The sequence below is a fragment of the Nipponia nippon genome, unplaced genomic scaffold, assembly GCF_047370975.1.
Source record: "Nipponia nippon isolate SJK-2023a ecotype South Korea unplaced genomic scaffold, ASM4737097v1 scaffold_10, whole genome shotgun sequence".
Lineage (NCBI taxonomy): Eukaryota > Metazoa > Chordata > Aves > Pelecaniformes > Threskiornithidae > Nipponia > Nipponia nippon.
In genome coordinates this window covers 5,940,118-5,966,815 of record NW_028262291.1, presented here as the reverse complement: position 1 = coordinate 5,966,815, position 26,698 = coordinate 5,940,118, and the positions used below count along the sequence as shown (strand labels likewise).

General features: G+C 38.0%; 1 protein-coding gene across 9 annotated transcripts in view; it reads right to left on the bottom strand.

The window, feature by feature from the left end:
* The window catches only part of GAS2 (growth arrest specific 2), a 100,128-nt gene that overhangs the window by 59,869 nt on the left and 13,561 nt on the right, over positions 1-26,698 (bottom strand). For all 9 annotated transcript variants that reach the window (XM_087743257.1, XM_087743210.1, XM_087743228.1 and 6 more), the window contains 2 exons: positions 21,365-21,489; positions 1,177-1,318 (listed from right to left, as the gene is read on the bottom strand). In XM_087743257.1, the coding sequence (XP_087599383.1) occupies positions 1,177-1,318; positions 21,365-21,489 (267 nt within the window). The remainder of the gene's footprint in view (positions 1-1,176; positions 1,319-21,364; positions 21,490-26,698) is intronic.

Genomic DNA, 26,698 nt, shown 5'->3' with positions numbered 1-26,698 from the left:
CATTGGAGGTTTGTGTCTCCCTCCTTCTTGTGTTTGCAAGTTTCTTTGTCCTAGGCAATGTCCAAATTCTCCATAATTTCAAGTCTTTGGAAATACAACTATTGTTCATCTTCTGCGTGATTTACCATGTCCAATAAAAATTTCGTCTTGAGGATTTAATTAACAAAACAGAGACAATACATCCTTACTATTTGTCACCTTTGTGATACTAATTTCTTCTCTCTCAAGCATTTTCTCCTAGAGATATAAAATAATTTAATTTAATTAGAAAAACCTCACAGGATAGAAGAACAGACAAATGAAAAAAAAATTGCTTCAGGAATAGTTGTGCTAGAAGAGCAAGACTGTAAAAGAAGAAAAATGGATCAATTGCAACACAGATAAGAACTTCAACCGGGCAGTCAAAGACCTTTTGAGTAACAGAACAAAGAAGCCTCTTGATTCAGTACAGTGTATTCCTTTGTCTTCCATAGAAACTGAGCTGTCTATCATCACAACTGTTTTACACTTCTATCTGAGTTCAGATAACAAATAAACATTGGATTCTCTTCATTTCATAATATTTGGCTGAAAGAAAATCTCAAGGTAAGTTTCATAAGTTTTCCTTTGAAGAGAGAAGCGTTAAAATAATGAAGAATATGTACTATTAGAACAGTGATTTCCTAAGCAGTCCAATTCTTTTGATGGAACACCCTGTAGCACTAGCATTGGCTAATTTTTGTCCAGAGCTGTACAAGGGAATCAGCTAGAAAAAACATCAGTGTAGGATGCAGAGAAAAATTTTCATCTTTTCTTGCCTCCTGAGCAACCCATTGAATCTGCACGAGTATCTAAATGTCTGCAGCCAAAACCGAGAATGCACTTGTATCCTACTCTCCCTTAACAGAAAAGGACCATCTTCTTCACTGAACCAAGGACCAGCATTCCATGACCAAAAAAGTGTGTGCAGGGTAAGAAGTCATCTGCGTGCAAGAAATTATAGCAAGATTTTTGTCTCATTTAGACTCCTCTTAAAATTGACTTAAATGATTTTTAAGTGATGTGTACTTTATTTGTTCATGCTTCAGATGAGCACAGTCAGACACAGGTCAGATTTGGAGTCAGGATCTATTAAGAGGCAAAACACAAAAGAGAAGTTACTTAGAATTACCTACTACTATATAAACAGATACGTACCCAAACCTTCTGACTCAAACAGGCAGGTATCATCCACCCCTACGTCTCTGCACCAGGATAAGAAATTTGCTGTGTTGTCTCGTGCAAAAAAAGACCCTGAAGGAGCATTGGCTTTGCATGGAATCTTCCGTACTGGTAAGGTCTGAAAAACACAAGTTACCTGTTTAGATAAATGACACCTGCTAGCATAGTAATTAAGCATTCTGAAACCAGTATGCAAGTTTTGCATAGATGGATGACTACAGAGCCACCAACATATTTCTTTGTCCATTAAAAAAATTCCAAACAAAGAAGAATGAGAAGTGAATTTAATGGCACAAAGTTGTCAATCACAAAGTTTTTTCAAAACCATCATGACTGGCTATGTGATGTGAAGTTCACAGCTGAATCAGTATTAGCAACCTTTTAGCAATATTAGCAACTACACTTTTGGGACTTAGCATTTGGTCCAGTTCACCGAATTAAAAAAAAAAAAAATTATACAGACAGACTTTAAACCAGTAACCGAACTTTTGCAAAATTAAAGGTGAATTAGTTTCAGATCTATGTTAGGAGGGAATCACAGTGTAAAGCAATAGGTCTTGAGAACTCAAGACCGTAAACATTTCAGAAACACCACTGTCTCCCATTTAACAACACACGTAAGCTCCCTATGCACAACACAGAAATGTGATCTAGTAGCTACAAGATCAAGGTTTAATACAGAGTCAGGCTTTCATTGAACCTGAGTAGTTCCATTTCCACGATTTCGGTATCAGAGGAGCTGCTACCGATATTTCTCTGTTTGGTTCAGATACGGATATGCTATAACCACAGCAAGCTTTTTGCTTGTATTGGTACATAGTAATTACTGATACACATACAAATAATACTTGAGCGTTTAGTTCTCATTTAAGGTTTCTTTTCCTCAAATGAAAAATAGCCATCATCTATGGCAAAATGAAGAAAGAATGAAACACTGTTACTACGTAACTGTAGAAATCTCTAAATCATGGAGGCATTCAAACCCCATGTTGATTTGAATGTGGTGCTTTTCTATTATGCTGATTTATGAAATATTTGCTTCTGTTCTGGAGTCAGTAGTTATTCAATGGCAAGTGAGCTAAGAGGTAGAAAACCAAAAATGGTGTCTCTACTAGTTCCTAGATCTATGTCCAAAGTTCCATTTTTAACAGTCCAAAATAAATCTTGGAAATGCGGAGAGGGAATAAAAGACACAGGAGTAGCCTTCCCCTTACAACAGCTGCTTATAGCATACTAATGTCAGTATTTAAAGACAGTTTAGAAAGAGTTTATATATGATTTTATGTTAGACATATGATAGCAGCAATGTAATTGCAGAATACATCTACGTGCACAGAACTACTCACCTCTATATACCCGATAAACCAAATAAACTGCAAATAGAATGGCTACAGGGATAAACCCCATTCTACTTATTCTATCGGTATGTCAATGGGAGCTTATAAATTGCTTTAGACATATACACATGCTTTATAAATGTTTAGACCTATTCCTCAGATCACCATCTAGCTCTCATTCCCCCACGTTTCTTATTCCAATTGCACTTTTTCACTTTTATTTCCTTGTTTTGCAAAAATGATGCTTATGTTTCAAAGTACTTAAAAGGAGATATTAATACTTTTCTATTTCTCAGAAAACACTGAGCAGTTTTACATGATATTTAAAAAAAAAAAAAAAAATCCAAGGAAACCCTGTGTCATAGACACCACATCACCTCCTGGACCATCCTGGAATTAGGGAGGGGAAGAAGGAAGAAAGTAGGGAAGGACACATGACTATTCAATAAACCCAGTATAAGTGAAAACCAATGAAACCTGAATTCTTCCAAGGGGCTCTAGATATGGAACAATCTTACAGATCAGAGCACGAAGTTGTTAACCATTATTTTAAATCCCTCTCCATTCTTCTGGAGGGAAAAAAAGAAAAAGTGTAAAAAGTGTTCCATTCCTCACAGACCAGGGCTTTTTTTTTTTTTTTTTTAAAAAAAAGCTATTAGCACTAGACACATTTCTAGACTAGCACCCTTTTCCCATCACACTAATTTCTTCAAAGAAACAATGAGTATCTGTATCCTGAGGCAACTTCTCATTATACTCTACAGACTGCTTCACAGGTTGAATTTCCCCTTGTGACTTACAGCCTTTAGGAAGAAGTAACGCAGCATTTGCCCACCTCTGGCCTCCCTACACACTTTCTCAGAAGATTTTAATTGGACAAGTCTAATAGTCTTAAAAAAGCACCCACTTCTGTTAAAAGGAGTCACACAAAATTCTCTGGCAGCCTGCTGGAGGAAGGTCAACCAGTCCAGTCTGCATTCGGAGAAAAGCTGTCAAAACAAGGCTTTTGTTTCATGATTTTCTACTAAACGGCAGCATGAAGCAAGATGGGAAACAGGCAGGGAGCAGCAAGGGTTGGGCTGCTCCATGAGGGAAGATAAGCCAGCAGCCAAGGATGACCCCAGCACAAGCGGTGGCAGCCCTCACCGGTGGCAGTGCCATCCCACAGCACCTGAGGACAGCAGCGCCGGGGACATAACAGCTTTAGCTGACTGTCCTGTGACAAAACAAGGTGACAAGTCAGGTCTAGTGTCTGTCCAAGAAGATGAGTCAGAAACAGCAGGACACAAGGCTGGAGGCAAAGCTACAGCAGAGGCTGAGGCTCCAGCCGCGAAGCCCAGCCAGCAGGAAGCAAGGCTGGAGGTGGTCTGTCCACAACGTGGCTCAGGCAAGAAGCCGGGCCGAGGCCAAAGGGGGCTCCTGGGCCATGGGTGGAGAGTGCAGGTTGGGGTCCCACGTGAGGCTGGTCATGACTATTAAGGTACTTTGGTTCCCTCAGATCCTGACAGCAACTATTTTGGTTTTTAGTATTTCAGTGGAATCAATCTCTTCAGAAATACATAGCTAGTTTATAATCAACTCTAACTTGTTGGTAGATTCAAACAAGTGCCGTTTCATAGCACTGTACCTTAATATGATTACATAAAACATCCACTGTACATACAACATACTTGATCATATTCTCACAGAACCAAATTACCAGCAGCTATAAATTGCTTTAACACCATTAAAATCAAACAAAATGAAATTCTTTTCCCATGATACCTCTGTTTGGACCAGAGTATCTGAAGGGATACATAGATGTTGAACCAACTGAGTTAACAGGTCAACATAAGGAGACCAAACAAATTACATCTGACAAAACTATACTCTTCAGAATTTTTGAATGACTATGTCCGATTTAAAGCACAAATCTTGGGTGACCTTATAACGGATTAGCAGCACTGTGACAGGAACAAGATGACAGAAGCCAGCTCCAGTATTCCTGGCACTTGCAGAATTGTGCATAAGCTACTTCAGAGACCATGAAAAGGAGATAAAGCTACACTTAATTTTCATTTGCAAGCAGACCTGCAGTGTCAAAGCATGTCATCTCCTAGTTCCCTCCTCAGCTCTCATCTCTGGATTTTCCACAGTGCCTGTATGTTACTTTGCTCTCAGGCTCTCCTTTGCAGAATACTAGAGAGTCTTCTCCAAGACAAAAACTGTTTATAACCCCAGGAACAGCTCAGAAGGGCATTACAAGTGAAATCATAGCAGGTTTCTGTCCTTCCACTCAGTTCTCCAATTTCAGCTCAGCTGATTCTGTGCCTTTAAACTACTTTGTCCTGCCACATCCCCTGATAACCAGCCTGTATTCTTCCATGTCATACTAAGGGTATTAAACACTGTTCTGGAAGGCGGTGATAAAACCTTCCTATTATTTCAGGAAATTTGAACTAGGAAAAAACCCCACAAAAAAAGAAGAAATATTGTGCTATATGGGTGGTGGCTGCCATCTGGCAATCAGAGGAGACTTGGGCCCAGCGTGGGCACAACCACTCTGCTCTACTCGGCCCTGAGCCCACAGGGTATGAGCAAGTCCGCAGCACTGGTCCTGGAGACCAGGACCTGCTCCTTGGCACAGATGCCCTCCGCAGTGCAAAAGCAGCCAGAAGCGAGGAGACAGCCAGAAGAACCTACACTGAATTTCTTCTAAGGGGCTGTTGGGAAGCCATTGCAATGCCTGGCAGGAACGCAGAAAACACTAGTTTTCCCCTGGGTCACTGCTGCTCCCCAGTACTAACAACACAGGAATAAATCTGGTTCTAAATATTTTGTGTCTTCTGATTTAGGTAGATCATAATGACTGAATATAGAAATGCTTTCAAGAAAAGCAGTTCAGAACAGATGGTTTATGTGTCAGAAATCTATGCAGTTAGAGTCAGCAAATAAACCATCTAAAGCTTCACGTACATAACAGACGACCCATAAATTACACTTCTATACCTTAACAACTAAGACAGACCTTTAAACACATCAGTCAACCTAGCTTCGCTGTGAAACTTACACATTCACGGAGCTTGCAACATTTCTTTTACGATTATAAAGATTACAGTGTCTTTTAGAAGTACATTTTTGTAGTCACAGCTACTGACAGCAAATAAGAAGAGCCTAGGTACAGAACTACCACACTTAACTTATCAAACTTGTGATATCCTCTAGTTTCATAGTGACAGAAAAAATGTCTGATTAACAGGTGCCCTAAACAACGCAGAAGTGACAAACACCCAAATGTAAAAACAAGGCATGTCCTGGACTACAGATGGAAAAAACCTACATTATTGAAGGAAAAAAATAAAAGCTTTAGCCCATTTTATGGAATAAATACTACACAGATAAATATCCCTGGCATCGCATGATCTCACTAAAATGTAGCATTCTATATTTCATCCCATTTCCCACAATATTAGGGTCTTGCTGAAGAGAACAGCAAAAAAACCCTCCTCTCCATTCAACAATAGCACGATCAGATTTATCACAGAAATCATAGGGAAATACTCATATTTTCTTATCACCTAATAAATTTCCCTGCCACCTTTTAAATAGAAGTCTACTTTTTTAATATTTCCAAAACTATCACTGTAATGTTGAACCTATAACACATGAAAGCTCTTATTTTAAGAAAATTTTCATGCACAAATATTTTTTACTGATTTGTATAAATGGCCTATCTCAAAAGTGCTTTCTAACAGATCATTCTGAAGTAATTAGGTTTCCATATGGCAAAAGTGACTTTTGTTGACATAGTATAGTATAACCGCAGTTGCTTTGAAACAGCAGTGGCCGCAATTACTCCTATCAAATATCACGAAAACAGTTCCCCAGTTACACTCCTTTTACAATCTTGTCTTGTTGATGTGCATGCATGTGGTTTAATGCAGGATGTGAAAGTGTGAGTGAAACATATGACGCAATCCTGGAAAAATGCTGTCAGGTTCACTTCTAAACCCAAAAGGGACTCTCTTACACCAATGCTCTGAAATCCCACGGAAAAAATGTATTTTTTGTACTGTTTTTCCAAAATGAGGGTCCACAAATACATGTTAAAAACCCCATTTTTCCTATAGCAGACTTAAGCCATATTCTGAAGATTCCTAATCATACCCCACTCTTTGAACAGATGATTTCACAACTTTTTGAACTGTCACTTGCACTTGAATAAAAGGAAAAAGATCAGCAATTTTGTTTGTTATGGAAGAGGGTTACTGTTAGCTAGGCACTCACAGGAAAAATTTGCTTTTATCGCCTGAGGACCTACATTAACCAAAAAGGGAGGAAAAATTACACTACGGAGACTGCAGTATCTGACTGCAGTGGTGTCTCTCATGCAACTACTTAGTGTTACGTAAGCATAAACTCATATTGAAATGTGAGTATATCAGCTAGATAGAACATGCATCTATTTCAGAACTTTTTACAATTTTGCCTTTAATGTTGCTACTGGCCACAGAGCTGCTATCTTCCTTCTTAAATTCTTCCCTCATTTTGCTCAGGTATTCTTAGAAAAGTCCTCATTCCCCTTATGAATTAGCTTTATAGGATAGGGAATACAAAAGAGAAGTTCTGCCACAGTCTTCTCTGTAAATACGATTTTTCTCCTTGTCTTTTATTATTTTGTTAAACATAAGTGAACTGAAGCTCATTGCTACAAGAACTTACTCTTTATTGAGCTGTTACAATTGCCCTCACCACAGAGTGGCAATACCCCTTCCCAGCCATCATTTATTCCGTTGCTATTCTTAATTCTTCAGGAACTCAAACCTAAAATGTCTCAGATCCCATTTATAAATCACAGAAATGGTGTCCCAGACACTCATTTCAGCAAAGGAAAATTAAGTTTACCTTAGGCTGCTTTGCGGTGCCAAAATTCAGGTTTAGTGAATAGCCATAAAGTACAGACAAGTATGAACTAGACATTAAATAAATGAAACAGCAATATGAAAATAACTACTCCTTGTCCAGGTGGGCCCGGTTTTGTTTTCCCCTTACCCAATTTACTATGGAAGACAACACTTTCCAAATATAACAATTGGACCAACAATCAAAAGAATGTGCTAAATGCATATGCAAAATGGATAGAAGGAACTCCGAGTATGGAAATACGTACATGGGATTTAAAATGAAGCATTCCGCACTGCAAAAAATAAAACCTAAGAAAAAAATTATAATCCTCCCCCAGCCCTCCCAAAGCCTCAATAAAAGTTAAAATCCAGGAAAACTTAAACTACAAAAACTCAGCATGGAAGTTTTGAAGGCTTAGGAGACATCACTAAAAATTGCCAAACTTTTCAACAGACATGGAACCCAAGGAACAGCTTCCAGATTAATGAAAAATGACATTGCACTTACAACAAAGAAAGCACACCTAAGCAATTCACTGAACAACTGGCGAAACATTGTCCCTCAATGAAATACAGCCTTTGCACTGTCATATTAAGTACTGTAGAGAGATGTCATTTTAGTGGAATAGCATGTTGGATTTCAAGTTTAAAGATCATGTGTTGACCAGATTTTTACCCTATGTAATCACTGCAGAGATCATCAAAAGCCAAAAATCACTCATTATCAACTCCCTAGATTCTAAGAAAGCATTTGTGACCACTTTGGAATACCTAACAGATTTATGATATGCCAATAAAAATCATTAACATCATCAAGGCTTTATATTAACATACAGACTACAATGTTAACATAAATAGGAAACTAAGTGAATGGTTTAGCCATGCTATTAGAATCACATAATGCTTTGGGTTGGAAGGGACCTTAAAGATCACCTAGTTCCAACCCCCCCTGCAGTGGGCAGGGACACCTTCCACTACACCAGGTTGCTCAAAGCCCCATCCAACCTGGCCTTGAACACTTCCAGGGAGGGGGCATCCACAGCTTCTCTGGGAAACCTCTTCCAATGCCTCACCACCCTCATAGTGAAGAATTTCTTCCTTATATCCAAGCTAAATCTACCCTCTTTCAGTTTAAAGCCGTTACCCCTTGTCCTATCACCATGTGCTCTTGTCAAAAGTCCCTCTCCAGCTTTCCTGTAGGCCACCTTCAGGTACTAGAAGGCTGCTATAAGGTCTGCTCAGAGCCTTCTCTTCTCCAGGCTGAACAACCCCAACTCTCTCAGCCTGTCCTCACAGGAGAGGTGCTCCGGTCCACTGGTCATCTTTGTGGCCCTCCTCTGGACCCGTTCCAACAGGTCCATGTCCTACTTCTTCCACGCAGCATTAGTTTTAACTTCTTAAGAGTAAGCATAGATGAAGAATAAGCTTAATTTAAGATTTTGTTCATGGCTTTGTTCTTCTAAGTGTTCTGTCCAAGACACAGCTTACTGGTCACACAGCAAAAAATGAAAACATTGGTTATAATTCCAAAAAAGAGGGGGTTAATAAATAGTTATGAAAAACTAATTTAACAGAAACACTGCAACTGCTACTTCTAGCAGTGTGTCAGAAAGCCAAGGAATACAAGAGATGATTCAATTCCCATACAATGCACCAGACAACTGGGATACCCAGAAGTAAATAATGTCTAAAATTGGCAAGGCAGAAGCTTCATTCACCAGCTTAAGCACATTTGATTATTTGACTAATAATTAATTTAAATGTAGTCAAGAGACATGCCCATTTCGACATATGGAGGCAAAAATCATGTTTCCCAGAACAAGTGACATCTATCTAACTGAAAGCAAAAGCCTCAATAAAATACGACACGTGATGAATTTCTGTTAAGATTCAACAGATATTCAGCAACTGAATTACCTGGAAGTGTCTGGGAAGAGAAACTAAAGGAGGAAATGTGTGGGACATGTTGTGAATGAATCAGAAGACCACCTATGAAAGGCTGGCTATTGGAGAGCAGGTGAAGCACAACTAATGGAAGCTGACAACAAAGAGCCCATTTAAACAGATGTCAGACCCTGTTCCTGCCCACTCAATTTGTGTAATTGAGGATGGGATTCAATCAGTATAGTCCAAAGTCTTGGGGAGGTCTATAAATTGACTTTCAAAATTTCCAGACATCTAACTGTTTAACATAACTATGTCTACTGACAAGTTCACTTTTATTAATAGTCTTTCAGAGATCTTGTAGAAGTAATGTACAGGCATGTACGCACCACAAATTAAAAGCCATTACTTCTACTTACCTACAATCTGAGAACACTAGCAGGCCAAACACAAAAAAAAAAAAAAAAAAAAAAAAAAATCAAAGGTGGTTTGTTTTTTTTCTAGTGCTGTAATAGCAGTAAAGAGAGAGACTACCATTAAATAACATTAAAGAGAAAAACTACAATCAAAATTTAAAAAAAAGAAAATAAACTTATTAAAATTTTATGAACAGAGAAACTAAGAGACACCAAGGTAAGTCATGGCAAAGACCTCCTTGCAATGTTCCTGAAAACAAACACAAGGGGCAAAGCCTGGGATTCCACAGTTCATTTCCGTTCAATAAATGCTCTGTACTTTGTCCATAGACATCCCGTTTTCAGAAATTATGTTTAGATGGGGATTTTTAAAATTGGCATTTCATAAAAGTTACTTAGATAATACCTGATTAGAACAGAATGGGGCAATTCTCACAATTGCTCTTTCAGACGATAATTACACTTTATCTTGGACACATGACTGTGAGCTTTTCCCCATCACAACCACAAAAGCCAGAGCTGAATTAACGTAGAGTTAGTTGAAGAAGTTGCAGAATTCTAGTTTCCAAATTTCCATCATTTATATTGTAATTTAATGAGAAAAACAGGAGGACTGCATTTGAGTAAGTTGTTTGTGGCTATTTCATCATCACACAGAAGGACCTGTGAATGTAAATAGCAACTACATGCATAAGCAGCAGTTTTTCCATGAGATATAAACTGGTCAAATCTGAGTGGATTTTCATAGTACCCATTTCAAAAAGCATCTTATTAGCCCATGATCATGTCTTATCAAACATCGCATTCTTGAAGGGGATATGATTCTCTCAAAATAAAGTTAAATATGAAAAATATTAAATTTTGGCAAAAACAACTCATTTTAGTCTCAGAAATTTCAAAATCACTTTTTCCCCTTAATCATTCCAGAAGAACCCAGGCTAAGGACAATGCTTAGAAAATTTCAGTGAGAATAGCTGAAGGCCATCAAAACACATTATAGGTTCTAAAATCTCATATCAAAAGATGTTTCCATAATTTCACTTACAGTGTGGTGTAATATAGTTCAAACAACCAACATATTTCTTTGATCTATAGAATTATAGTAGATAACTTTTCACTGGCAGTCTGCATAACAAATGTAAGAAGCCATTCAAATTCCTTGACGTAATAATTATAACGCTGGGTATACTGCTGTATGACAGTCATGCCTCTTCTTACTTTTCCTCCTGTTTTTCTCTCAATGATCAATCTCACACTTGGTGACCTTCTGAAGCATGAGGCAAGGTGGGGGGGGTCCAAAGATTAGTTCCAAATGGCGCTTTACCTAACATGAGCCAAGTGTCAAGACTGTGATAAAGATCTACGCAGCCTAAAGCAAGACAGAATTTTTTCAGATGCTTTATCTGTTCGCTTTTTGGATTTCCAGATGTTTAACAAAGAATCATTTTTTATGCAGATGCTGAAAACATTCAGAAAGAATTTCACATGTAGCTCACTGCAGGTAAGTCTGATTCTCCAAAGCCCTGTATGTTCATTTTTAAGAAAAATAACATCTTTGCCTTTATGATAAAGGATCTGATTTTCTGTGAGTTTTCCAATTAGAAACCACAAGGAAACTGCTAGAGCCCTGGGAATTCTAAGCTGGCGTAGAATTTAAAAATGTCCGTGATTTGAAAAACATGTTGGAATGTTAATCTATACAGCCAAATTTCCAAACCAGCCTTAAATCAGCCTCTACAGTTGCAAACAAAGCTTTACTGTATACTTGAAGCATTTGGGGCCAATTTACATATACAAGCCCACATGGGAATATATGTCTATTTAAATAAACAAATTAGACATAATTATAGTATCTATAAATTGGTGTCTATGCCTGAAAGTGACTCCTGTTTTCTCCTTCTGCGTTGCAGTCATCACTTATGGCTGTATATTCACCATTTCTATTGTTCCAGGAATTTTGGCTCATTATTTTAAGTTCAAGACTCAGTACTGGTAAATGGACCAAAAATTCTGTAGTTCTTGCTTAGTCATTATTCCCTAAAAACTACTAAGACTAAGTTCGACCTAATAATTGCACAATTAAGCTGAAGATAGTTGGGCTAAATTATATTTTCTCAAGCTTTTAAAAATATATGCTAATTTCCATTGAAGTCCTTAATCTTACATTTCTGTTCCAGACTATTCCTAATAGTCTAAAGGAAAAGTCCCATAGAAAGATCTGTTACAAAGATTTTTACAGTTTGTTTTAAAGACTTAACAAAATAAATAATAGGAGTGTTACAATGCATTTCACACAAAAGGCAAAATCCAGCAAATCTAAAAATATATTTTATATATTTCTCTCAGAAGAAATGCCATCCCTATTTGCAATACCTGGACTGAAGTAATGGTAAAAATGTTATGAAAACTTACAGTTTTAATACAAATTTTACAAAGTGTCTAAGTCGCAGTATGCCATACAAAAACAACATTAATTAAAAAAAACTTGAGATGTCTCCTAGTTAAACGATATTATTAGAAATCAAAGTTTGGTTCTCCTCTTGACCTGATTTGCAGTCTGAATCATTAGGGTATTTTCCAAAGCAGGATCTAACAGGCAGTTAACTGCTTAAATCTGCACTGCTTTTTCCATGACAACTACCTTGAGATGCAAATTCTGATTATTTCTGCAATGTCAAGTAGGAGCAGAGGGAGGGGTATGCAGGAGAATCCCTTCCTCATGTTGACTGACAAGAGCAAGGCCAGTTCACACAGAGATTAAATGGGCTCCAGCCAAACGAGGGAGAAACCCATGCTTTCCCAAGGACATGAAGTATCAGCAGGAAGAACGATCTGGAGAGAGATGTCTCAGCGCTCCTTCCAGGATTGCGTAGCTCGGCCCCGACCCCAGTGCATGGCTTCAAGTGCACCTAAAAGCTTATAAAAAGTTCTTCAATGTATTCACCTGGAAGGTGCCAAGCAGACAACCACAGAATATCCTAAATTTGTTCAGAAATCGTTTATGGTCTAGTGAGAAACAGAACTCTATCCTACCATGCAATCCTCCTGCAAGCAGAAAAGCTTTAGTTGTAAAAGGCATATTTGCTGGGGCATATAGGGTTTGTCCACGTGACCTGTGGCAGGCAAATCTTACAGTATCTGCAAGAAACCTGGTAGCAATCCAGTTGAACATGAGCTCAGCAAGCTATTGACATGTCTGAGAAAGGTACAAGGAATTCTCTAACAGCTTTACAGTCTTGTGGAAATGATTCCTTCCAGATGGATTAGCACTTGTGAGTCATTTCACAAAATTATTCTTTTCCTCTCATATCCACGTCTGTCTGCCACTCTAAAGATTCATATACAAAAAGACAATGCTCTACTTTTTTTTTTTCCCTCCTAAGTAGCCGAGGGCCATATCTATACTGTAAATGATTAGAAATTGGTTCCACAAGCTTTTACTGCAGAACACAAGTCTCCAGAAACTACAAGTGTGCAGACAAGCAACTTGCTGCCCCAGACCACAAAGAACCTGTTCATAGCCTAACCACATTCATGCAATTCTCGACTGGAGTCAGATTTATAGCACAGAGAGCACCTGAACATGGCTCTGCCATGGCTGAGGACTCTTTACGCTGGGCAGACAGGCTTAAGGCACCAAGCTTACAGAACACTGTATTTGCTGGGAATCCAACCCATCTACAGGACACAGATAAACTTCAGAAACTGAAGCCTACAGTAAAAATAGAACCACCATGTTGATTACATCAGATTTTCAGCTTGGCCATCCAGGGTCTAAGAGGACTAAGATCCACATGTTTCAAAGGAAGATACTTCAAAGCAGACAAAGATAGAAGAGGCTGTCCAAGAGAAAAAAATTATTCTTAGCCCTTTCCATTTGAACTTGAATTACACCTTCAGGCATGAAAATTTATACCCTTTCCAAATTTTAAAAAAATTGAAGTAATTCTTTCTGTTGTACCTATGGATGTTCTCATAGGAATCACACATATCTGATTCTATTTAGGAATCTGTTAGTCTTATTCTTAATTGAGAATACATTGATGAAGTAAGTTCAAAAAGTATTACTATATTTCAGAAAGACCAAATGAAAGGAAATTATAAATTTACTAATTTTCATTGCACAGCACCTCAATCATTTGTCAAGAGGTAGATTTCCTTAGCGCAGGACCTTTCCTATTTGAAGAACAAAAATAAAGTTATCTGGTTTAGCCTATTTTTTGCATTTCAGTATCCTGAATAATTTCAATGCACACCCACTTTTTGACAGCTCCAGTAAGGGAAGGTCGAAGAGCTTCGGTGTTGATTTTACAAACTATAACATCTAGCCCAAAGAATTTTTTTACGAGCCTCCTCATTTTTAAGACCCCTTCAAAAATACTGTGGCCTTTACTACTTTATTCAGGTTTAGTTAGATCTTAAACCAGCTACTGAGTCTTTGAATTACGCCAAGCACAGCCTGCCTCCTGTCCACCAGCCATGCTAGCTGCCTTGGGAAATTATTAAATATTTTCCTAGTTCTCTTCCTGGTTTGATAATTCATCAGTTTAGGTGAAAATATACTAAGACGACCTATTAAACCTTCTACAATTTGTCAGATATGTATGGTCTTCTTCGAGGACATGGTATAGATGGACTTGGCAGTGTTAGGTTAACGGCTGGACTCGATGATCTTAAGGGTCTTTTCCAACCTTGACGATTCTATGATTCTGTAAACAAAAACAGCAATTTCACCTTACAGAATCTGTACAAGTGTCTCACCTTGTCCAAGACTTGAACGGATCTTCCTGGATTACTTACAAATGAGGGTTACAGTAGCATATTCATTTGTCATTTAACCTATGTGATAATATATCCATACGAAGATACCTAATATTTTCTAAAAATCAATTTCTTCATTTCTAAACTGCTGCCAGACACTTTGCTTTCCTTGACAATGCATGCCTTGGAGACTCAGAGGCATTTGTTGCTTCTCATGAACTTCCAGGATTCTGATAATTTCTCCATTCACATAATTCCCTTTATGCAAAGGCATGATTGAAAGGATAGAACAAGCATAAACACCTCTTATTCTTATAAATTGCTAGAGCAATCCCAGCTCTCACTGGTTTGGGAGATAAGTCAAATCCTAAACCATTGGTCCAGATTCTCTACTTTAGGAGGTTCACTACATTTGCTTGTGGCCCCATTGGAGAGCAGACACAAAGCTCTTTGAAGCAGTAGATTCACAACCAAAGGTCTGTTGCCTATCTACATTTAGAGAACCATGAGTTTCCACGTTTCTTGTACATAAGCAGAGTCAAATATGAATTTGTTTTCATAATGGGAACTGCCTAATACTAATCACAGCTCACCAAATAGGGTAGCAATACTGTTTGGCACAAGAAGAGCTCAAAGCACTTTACAATGTTCACAGATCAAGCCACTATTGTACAGTGAACAGTATTCCCAGGTTCCAGATGTGGAAAATGAAAGCGCAGAGATGTATTCTCCCAAAAGCAAACAATAAGCTTACAGCTGAGATGGGAAATTAACTTGGCCTCCAGTTTATAATCTTGTTCTTTTGCCACTAGCCTCTTCTTTCAATATTGACAGAATTCAAGTCGGTTCCTTGGCTTTTCAAGTCCTTTAGCTTACACTATTCTGCCTCTACTTCCACAGATATACATAATTCTCTTTAGAAACATAAAGATCTTGAAAATTAAAACAAACTGTGAGTTTTCAGTTGCGTAACTGCTGAATTTTTTTGCTTCTGAGATCCAACTTCAATACTAAAACTTAATTAAGGGCAAAAAAACTTCCATCCCAAATCTCAGTTTAGATCTCTTAATTGTAACTCTCAAAATGCATAATGTGACTCTCAAAGTGCTCTCACTAGGCCAAAATCTCACCTCAAGCAAACCTGCATGACTCTGAGAAGGCAATGCTGTCACAGTGATCTACACCCACCAAGTATCAGACTCGCTAAGTACATTTCCCAGGAGCAAACGAAAGCTTTGGATAGGGAACAACTGCAAAATACACTTCAGGTACTAGGACTATGAGTGAGACGTGGACAGAATCTCTTAATGTTAGGAAATACATGAATGTGTGTGCGCATAAATTACTGTTTTTATAGACAGTTTCAATGGAAGTGCACGTGCACATCCAAAGACAAAATTTACTTGCTGTTTTCCACACAACAGCTTTATTTCAGTGCACATTCATTTTAATCTTATTAAGTCAGCTCCCATTGGAAGAATAAAATTAAATGTATATTTGAATTAAACATTCTAGGACTTAAGAAATACTTGCATCTGGATTTATTTTGTACTTCTATTTCTTTTATAGGCCAAATCAAATCTAGATTCTGGCTTCCTGAAAATGAGGTTGAATTTTAGATTCCGATTCATTATTCAAAAGTATTTCTAAGAGAGATTTGAGTTGACATTTATCTGATTAAGCTCTGAGAACTCTGACAAAAAAGGATGATGTTCATTTACCATGAAAACATTGTTTTCGGTGGAATGTTCATAAATATATAGGCAGCTTCAAGGATGGTGGGCAGACTATTATGCCCTGCCTATTAAAATGGTGATAACTATTAACACAATTTATTTATGTTTATTTTAAAATCTTAATTAATGGGCTTACTAAACTAAGCCCAAGCAAATGTGGGCTCTGTGCATACTGCACATGCCTTGATGCTTTGAATTTGTTTGTACAGCTGCGAAATTCTCAAATTAACTATCTGTCAGGAAAAGTAAAATACTGCCAGGAGAGCATGGAGATGAAATCCAAGCCAATGGGAGAAAATTACAAAATGGCATCCTGTGACATGAATCACTTTTACGGAATAACTCCTGCTATAATAATAAGTCTGTAGTTTCTAGACAGTAGATCATTAGCAGCAGCAGCACAGGTAGTTCCAACAACTTACTACCACACAAATCTTGAGCATTTATTAAGATTGATATCAGTCATCTCCTTGTCATTTTATAAATGTACAAGATTAGATTTATTACTGTAAAATCTCCAAAAAGGGGAAAAAATGACTTCTTGAAAAATACAGCGTACAGTCACACCAGTCGAATACTGCCCTCCCTGTTTAAAATTTCCATTTTCATTTGAAACTCAAAGTTTTTTCTGTCTGAAGCAAAGGATCAGATACAACATCAACGTTTTCAGAATCGTCAGGGTTTAAAGCAGGGTTTAACCGCTTAACAACAAAGAACATTGCCTTCTGGGATTTGCAAAAGAACCTAGCACCGAACAGCCTTTGAAATGAACAATTGTTAAATGCTTCACCTTTAGAAAATGAAATGCTTTTAATAAGTTATTACTGAATGATTACCAAATCAAACACCACAGGGTTAGGGAGCTAGACTCATAGAGGATGCATTCAGAGCATCTTTTATGATATCCAAAAGTGCTTATTATGGCATTAAGCTCAGAAGGGAAACAAGCAGAGACTGCATAAATGGCACCAGAGGCTGCCAAACTCCAGGGCTCTCAATCACGCATTACTCCCCTGGATAACAGATACCAAAGCAGAGCGTGACTCGGGTGCTATTTTTAGCTGTAGGGATTCAGTCCTAAAGAGGCATCTTTATATAGAACAAAAAGTACATATTTAATTTAAAATAATTTCTTTGAAGTTTGACCCTTGTGAAAGGATAGATTTGTCCATGTCCACCTGCACAACCAGCAAGGCAGTCAGCCCCAAGAAGCAGTAACGCACAGAACATAAGAGTGACCCTACTGCGTCAGCCAAAGGTTCATCCAACCCAGACTGGCCATAAGTAAGCATCTAGGGAAGACTAAGACCATAGCAAACATGTTACTTCTCTCAATACTTTCTCAAGCTCCAGCCATTTTCAGCTATGGGAACTTCCTCATCTAGACGGGGTTTCTGTGTATTCAGCCTTCCAAGAGATCTCTCTTCCATTACCTTATTCAGTGTTTTCTTGAACCCAGGTAAACTTTAACACTCATTGGCAAGAAATTTCCAACTGGTTCGTAAACAAGGACTCCCTTTTGTTTGTTTGGCTCCTACTAGCTTCATTCCATGTCGCACAGTTTTTGTATAGAAAAGACTGAACATCTACCATGCCATTCCTGATTTTGCAGGTTGTGTCATATGCCCCCATGCTACCTCTTTCCACACTGAAGAATCCTAACCTACTCAGTCACTCACAGAAAGTTACTCCTTTGATCTCCTTCACTCATAAAAAGTAACTCCTTCATTGCCTTCCTCTGACTCTTCAGGAAAGAAAACTTTACTTTTGTATCGCACACGTTTTAATCTCCTTTTCAGTTTCTTAAAGCTGTATTTCCAAATCATATTACGAGTAGTTTCCTAACTCTTTTGAAGATGTCCCTAGTATCGACAAGTGTCTCCACATGACACAAAAAGGAAGTGTTGATATCAATACCACCATCTTCCTTCCAGATTTGGAAAACGTGATATTTTGGGAGGCATAACTTTTTTGGTTTACGTTTTCCTGCTTTATTCCACACTCAGAAAGGCTGGTGCTGACCTAGGGGGCTCCTGAAGGCTGAAGAAAGTTCAGTCCTCCCTAATAAGAAAGGGAATGATACAATTTTGTTAAGAAACAAACTGTAAAACCTACTGTGACTAGAAACATATTGCATAAGCAGTTAACCCAGAAGCAACAGGATTTAACCTCTGCCATTTCTGCCATTCTGTAGGGTATTGCAATACGAACTTAAGAAATTATGGCAAACAACTGATGAGTCAGTGTATGCAATATTCGTTTCTAACGTCTTCTTACATGTGTTGCTGTAGCTGCTAGACAGCCTCAGAGCTGCACAAGTGAATTCATGATCAGGAGTACATGATCAAGCAGAACAGGATATACCATCTTCCTTTCAGACAAAAGTAAAACCAAAATATTTTATGGAGCTTTACCATCTAGGAAGTTCACATGCAAGGAAAAACTTCACTTGTGAAAACAGACCAAATCTTCAAGCTTGTGAAAGGAGTTAGTAAGTCACACACACATATGCACATTATCTATAGCCTTATCCTGTCTCCCTCACTCAGCTGCAACCTGGTGCTGCCTGCAACTGATCTTTCTGGCAGCCACTCATTTCATATCAGTCTGGTTCTATCTAAAAAAAATTAATAGTTACATATATGGATAGAAAAGCACGTTATCTATTTTGGTTGAGGCTGAACTCTATAGAAGTCAGCAGCTTGTTCCAGCTGCCAGTGAAGGCACCAGGGCACCTGGGTGAAAGACCATAACGTTTCCCTTTTCCTGTGCACAGAGAAATGGTCAAATGGCTTCAAAATTCCACATGTATTATTAACAGAGTGCATAATAATGATTCAGGGGAGGATTGTGGAATTCTTACTATGCTAAATTTCGTACAGTATAATCTTATTAATTTCCTTGGCACCACAAGTCAGATTTTCCAATGTGTATACTAGTCCTATTGCCTCAGACTGCTACACAGGGAATTAAAATCTGAATGGATGAATAGCTCCCTAATAGTCTACAATGACACAAATCTGTTACTCTGCCATTTGTTTGAATTCTTATGATACTAAGTATGAAATACTATATATTGAGAAATTAGCAGTGGAGCAGAATTTTTTCCCTTTAATTGCATTGCCTGTTATACCAGTTTGACAAATAAAAGACCAACAAATCTAATTACAACATATGGGATTACAAATGCCTAATTGGCCTCTAATGTAACTTAGGTTCACAAAAAGGGGATCAGCTAATTGAAGTAAGGAAAGCCATATTCTCAGCTGAGGAAGTTAATACAAGAAAGGAGGTCTACGTCTTTTCAGTGGCAAAACACAGAAGAACCAAACTTTGGTACACTTCTGGGTTATCTTTCTAAGCGGTAGCTCTCTCCAAATGAGCCACCATCAGACAAAAGTCTGATGATACAAGTAAAAAACCCAACCAAACAAAAAACCCAAACAAACAAAACAACCCCACCAACCAAAACCCCCAAAAGCAGTAGTTAGATATCTAACAAAAACATATAGTTTGAATTTCTGAATATTCACTAGAACTTTGTAGTAGAATTTATGACTATTATTTTTCCTGAGAATTTTATATTAAATAGACATGGTTTTTGGAGATGTCATTCTGTAAAAAAATGCTTTACACTTCATAATTTAATTGATTTTCTAGTATGCCAGCCAGGCAAGAGACGAAAAGGGAATGTTTTAGAACTATGTAGCCAAGTTTACCTTTAGGGTATTCACTGAAGCTTTTAGCAGTTTTTGTCAATAATGGTACCTTTTGTTTGTTTGTTTGTTAAGGGAAAAAAAACAAAAAAACAAGTAATCCTTCTTTCTGCCTAGCTAGTTCCTAGGCTCAATAAAAAGATTGCCACAAGTGTTTTCTCAGCTTGCGAGCTACTGGGACACTAACAGGCCGTCACTTAGGCGAAGACAAGCTGGACCATATTATAAAGAGGAACTCAGAAGTCATCCAGTACTTCTACAAACCAAACACTGATTATAACTTGAAATATGAAATATGAGTTCCAGCTGCCTTTTCCTCCTTTGTGGAGGAAGGCTTCCTTCCTTCTCTACTTTACTTCTTATCTTTCTTCCCAGCTATCTCTTCCTTTTTCTTTAGAAAACAAAACCCAAAGCAAGTAAACAACACCCCCCTGCACCCCCTCAACCCACAAAAGGTTAAAAATAATTAAATAAATAAAGCCTGCCTTAGTCCAGACAATTTCTTCTGCAACAACAATTATGAGCTTGGAACCGAGAAAAACAACTTACGCAGCTGCAGCTGACACAAGGCTGTCAGTTCTCAGAACCGCCGATAAAATTTATGCTATGCCCTAATTTCTGATACAGACTAGTTATGAAAACATCAGGAATAGAAGATGCATTATGTGATTTCTGCTCTTGGGCTCTTTTTTACCTGCTGTGTATTTGCCTGTTTTAGCTTTCAAGGAAGATGTATCTGAATTCAACACGAAAAATAAAAACAGTTTCACAGTAAATGCATTAACATATATGTCAACCATTTAATTTAATTTCTCCCAACAAGAAACTTGCTACGCTCTTCAATTTCTCCCACTAAGATTGTCCCAGAAAAATAATTTAAAGGGAGGTTGCAGTCAAGCAAGATCTTAACCTGATCTTTGCAAAGCTCTTTGGTATCTTCTGAAGGTCCACATCTTCCACATCATCCCTGCAACTCTTTACTGAGCCCCTTCCAGCACACCGACAGGACCTTTAAATTCAAGGCACCGAAACTAACTATAGAGTTTTATTATTGGCCTCCCTAGAGCTGTTTATGGAGGAAAAGGCACCTCCCACAGCTACTTAATATTTCCCTTGCAAATAAATACAAGGATCACATTTTCTCTATTAGCTACCACATCACACTGCTAGATCTTGTGCTATGTCTTATCCTCCACGTTACAAGTCATTTTTTGAGTAACTTCTTCTCAGAGTTACTTTAAAAATTACCCAAGAAGTATTAATTCCCCCAATTTTATATTGTAATTTTTCCTACACAAAGCAATTGCCTCCCTGCCCATTTGCAGAGCCTCCACAAATGAAATCCCTTAACTGCGCAAAAAAGTTCAGTACCAAAACAGTCAGATACCTCAGATACTGATAATACATGCTAGAACATTTACCAACACTTACTTTGCCAGGCTTGTTTGCATCAAAGCTGTTTTCTTTAAATTTCTCCTGCAGGGTCTCAGCTAACCGACAAAGCAAGGCACCATTATCCAATTTCTCCATAAAGGTTTCTGCTGTTATTTCTCTACCTGAACAGCAAACAGAAAGTTAACATGGCAGAAAGCGTGCAATAGTATAGACTGCATTTGTGTAAAAAGAGAAATCAATAGAAACCTTGAGAACAATTTGAAATATGCTTTAAATGAATAACTTCCATTGCTTTGAATATTTAGTGAATAACCTCACTGCTACTTTACTGGTAGACATAGAGCAAATTATTCAAAAATAACATGCTTTCTTTGGGAAGGCATGTGGTATTTGAAAAATAATTCTAGCTTATCTGCCTCCCCATATCTCCCTTTACTTATAAAATTCCAGTGCTTTTAACACAGTGTTTTAAAAAACACAGTACATCAGGCAAATGGTTTACACCGGTGTGTGTGTGGGTAGCTATAGTGTGAGAGATGCTAACACTACTGCAGCTTATTTTGTAACTGAAGTAGAAAACCACGTCAAAAAGGAAAGGACTATATTTTTTAAGAAGACTTTAAGACTTGATCCTGCAAGAAGTTGACAAAATACTACAGTGATTGCAGTGCTCCTTTGAAAGAGCTTTTTCAGAAGTAAAGTTAGGTACATTAGAAAAGAGGGGGAGAGTGAAATTCCATGTTTTGTATCTATTTGCCACACAAAATTTTCACCCAAAGAACAAAGCCAAAGTACTCTGACTTCAAAATATATCAATTATTATCATGCTAGATGAGGCTGTACTTCAGCTACCAGGGATCGTCCTCCTCGGCTGCGGCAGACCAGACAACCTCCCGTTACACCGTCATTACATCCTCCTGGCAGAGGACATCACAAGAGTCCCATGATGAGATGTGCATTCTGACCAGGCTGGACAAGCCAGATGAGAAGGGAATTGTTTACCACCCTAAACTAAACTTCCAGCATCTTAACATCATTTCCAGGTAAACATATTCCTATTTCTTATTGAAGGTTTTCCATTTTCACATTTCTACTGGAAAATTTGCTTTCTCTTTGGACACTTTTTTGACAAGCAGCTGTGTTTTTCAGCCCTCTTCTATTAATATGAAATGAGTATCAAGGACAAATTCTTGCTTTTCCTACTAAGACAGGATTTATTTATTTTTCGTGATATTTACATATGTCATTTGGGAACAGGAACAACACTATCAACTCATTTTTCATCGGCTGTTACACGGCAATCATCAGTAACAATAGTCTACCCTGCCCCCAAAAAATTAAGAAATTAAAAATCTGTAGTGAGAGTCGTTCTTCATCCCATCCAGATCCATTCCAGCTACTCAAAACCAGTTTGTTTGCAAGCAGGAGAAGAATTCTGCCCGCTGCTGGTTTGGGTTTTTTTGCCACAGATTTTTGACCCACAAGCAGCTGCCTGACTAAACCAAGTCTTTTTGTTTTGCTAGTTAGTTTGGGGAAATGTATTTTCCATGAGATGTCTGGAAACTAAAAACATTAATCTGTTTAGAACAGGTTCACAGCATTTTTTGTCAAAAAAAAAAACCCAACTAGGAAAAGTAGATTTAGAAAAAATAAGTAAAGCTTTTCTATACAGAAGAGAAGGAAAAACTAACATTCAAAAGTATCAAAAATGAAGCAGGTAATAAAAAATTAATATCGTACTCCTGCAATATATTGGTGGTATGTGGTAATCTGATAGTCAATGTCACTTATTGCACTAAAGATACCAGTATTATAAAGCAATATTATTACAAAAATGCTAAAGGAAAGTTGATTCCTCTAGGCCCTTGCCTGAAAACTGTTAGATACTTCAGCATCCTTTGGGCAAAAAATCGTGAGTTTTTTCAGTTTGGTCAGTTGAAATCAAAGATGAAGATAAGGATCTTTGCAGCAAATCACCTTCAGATACAACAGCTGACTTATATTTTTGGTTGAAGTTAAACGTGTTTTTTCTAGTTCATTTCTACTTCAGAAATATCTGTTTAATGTGAAGGTTTTTTCCCTTTTTTATTCCCCTTTAATTCTCTCTGCCATATAGCCCACTTTATAGCTCCTGTATACCTAAATGACTTCTCCAGGCAAAAGAGCAGTAGCAGCACTGCAGACATTCAGTGGTAGCTTGTGCGTAACTGACAATAGTTTAGCAGTGCCTCCAGCTCAGCTGAAGCCCAGACTGAAACTAGAACAGCCCACAGATACAAAAATTGAACATCTCAGCACCTCAAAAGCCTTCATCACCATTCTAGCCTACATATATTCCCATTTTTCCCATCAGCATTTTTGGCAAAAGGTATAAAGCCATTAGAAAGCTAAATTTGAAAAATGAGCATGTTATAGGAAACTTATAAAATGCAATACTGTATTAAAAATATAATAGACTCATTTTCTTCTAAAAATGTATTTCAGATATTTTTAACCTCCTCAAGACTTTTATTTTGATTTGGAAAGTGTTTTGGGTGGTTTTCTGGTTTGGTTTTTTTGTTGGTTTTTTTACACAGGTAAAAGAAAAATTACATTCTACATATCTATTCTGCCCTATGATTTATAATTTCACTGGTCAAGCATTAAAAAAGCCTAAAACCTCTTTAGAGGTATTTTCTCTTTACACAGACATGGAAAAATTCTTCTATCTTCTGCTATTTAACAATACGTTTATATTCTTTTAAATGCTGAATTGCATTAGCAGTTTGGTCCCTGCATATTGTACACTAAGCCAGAGTATTTTAGTTCTGTTCCCTTTTATGAAAGCTGAAAGAATGAGTTTTGCATTGAACATCTGTATCCAATGAAAAATATATTAGGTGTCAGCTTTCAATTCACTGTATTTTATGGCTCCAAAAGGTGGCATTTCTTTGCTAAAACAGACACTCTGACATATTTAACAGTTGAAACGTATTGATTCAAATGAGAGTAATGTTCATAGCCTGAGGAAAAAAATGGCTCTGTATATTTGTATGGAAAAAACATTAAATTCCATTAAAAATGTATAAGTCCCCCTATAATTACAAGAAAGCAGTTGCAATGTTTTTATAGAATGGTAATAACATTAAATATAATAAAAAGCCAACACTAAAAGGATGAAAAAAAAAAAAAAAAAGCAAACAAGAATATGAAGGCTTTCTCAAACCTCGCAAACATTGCTTACCCTCTCCTTTACCACAATCACCAGACGCCCTTTAAAAAACCAAACTGTTATACCTGAACAACTACCACTTGGAAACTGTGGGCAGCTATCTGCAAGGCCACCCAGTCCTGGGGGTCCCAATGTAACCAGACTGGGAGGTCTTTGAAAGGATAACTAAAAAAAGCCCATGCCCAGGGGGTGTGCCCAAGAGGCCGAAGGTAGAGCTTTCCCTACGGGCTGTCTCAGGCCACCAGAGCCTTCAGAAGAAGGCAGAGGGACACAAAGGCTAAAACAAAGTACCAAAATCTAGTTGGTTCCTCTATTATTGCACTGAGTTCTTCCACAGTTAGTTTAATAACTACAGTGCAAGTCACTTACTCCAGCCTCACAACTAGCCAATCGACTATTTTAATTGTACGCTTCAGTGGTAACACAAAACTACTAGTTTACAAATAGAAACATTTCACTCGGGTGAATCTCTGAAACACATCAGTAGAAAGATGAACTTCTGCAATACTGAGGCAGCAGTGGAACAACTCCTCCTGACCCTCTTGAATTGTGTGGCATTTAAACCAGAGATAACAAAACACAATAAAAATAAAGAAAACAAAGGACAATGATTTTATGGACATGCAAAACTGGTTCTTTTCTGACAAGGCTACTCTGTTTCCTACAATAGCTGACAGCAAGAGAAATAGTTTTGATAGTACTGAGACATTATCACTTACTTGAAATGGGACATATAAACAATCCCAAAGGCATGCTGATACTAAAAATATTATAAAGCCATTCAACTAAATAAAAAACTGCATCAGTGCCAGCAAAATCACTAGAAGTATCAGTATCATGAATGTCTTGACATTCAGATATTTAAAACCTGCATTTTCCACTGGCTTGAGCTGAACATGCTGGTGTTGAAAATAAAGGTACTGCTCCAGAATCCTCTTGGACAACAAGAAGCTGAAGCAGGTTTTGCTTTAATTCAGAATCAAAGAAAAACGGTTTTCTTGCAGAAGACTTCCCACCCTTCATCCCTCAAACTTTACGCCTCCTTCAACACACCTTTAAATTCCATGCCTGGTCTGCAACTCAGTGCCTCTCCTAACATCCTTACCTCTCTATTTCTTTCCTCCAAGCCGACTTCACTTTTGCACCCAAGCAACTTTTACATGCCTCATGCAACATGCAACATTTCCATGTCCAATTCCTCGGCGTCTTGCATTCTCCAGCTCCTTTCCTATGAGCTTCTGAAGCCCAGAAAGCTCTGTTAGGAAGAGGCCTCAGCACTGAAGCCTTGGAGCCCAGACACATCTTACAGGTCTATTCCGTGGTCCCATGTACTAAATGAAGCTGGATGGAATAAGCTACAACATCATAACCCTCTGCAGCTGGTAAATGGGCTCCAGGAGCAGGAAAAAAGATCAGAGCTCTACAGAATAGCCAAAGGGGAAACAGAGAAACCATCCCTCTGTATCTCTCCTGAACTACAGACTGGTGTTGAGGCCCACTCCTCCTGATGTCAGCCCCTTCACCTCTGCAGACACACAAGAGAAAACAAGATGGTACTAGAGAGTACAGTAGGCAAGCAAACCCTATTTGCCTTCAAATTGCCACTTTGCCTCTGCTAGAAGATTACTATGGCCCAACTGTGCTAATTCCCACGTGAAGCTTGCTCAAGGTAGAAGAGAAGTTTTCAGCATCCACAAGAGCATTCTACTAAAATAAGTATATACATAATCTATCAAATTTGGATTATGTCAGCACTTAAAGCATTGCCAAGTGCTTCATTGGCTCTATACATAATAAAAACAAGGTTGAGAGATGATCATTATTTGCAAGACAGCTGGGACAACATATCTCCTTAACTTTGCCACTGCAAGGATCTCTCAGCTGAGCCACCAGAGCTCAGCAGAGAGAAGTGAGGGTAAGAAACACAACATCCATAGCTTCAGTCTTCCTCTTCAGCATGCAAACCCCAACCCCCACAACAGTGATGTGTCCCACTTTGAGAATGCTATAATGTACAATATTGTATGAGTCAATCCCATCTGACACATTGATTTCATCTGTGATGTCCTTTTTCCAGCCCCCAGAATACAGGCAGCTAAAATCTATTCAGCAATGGAAGTGTAAGGACAAACCGTCCTCTCAGAAGCTCTGAGTTTCTC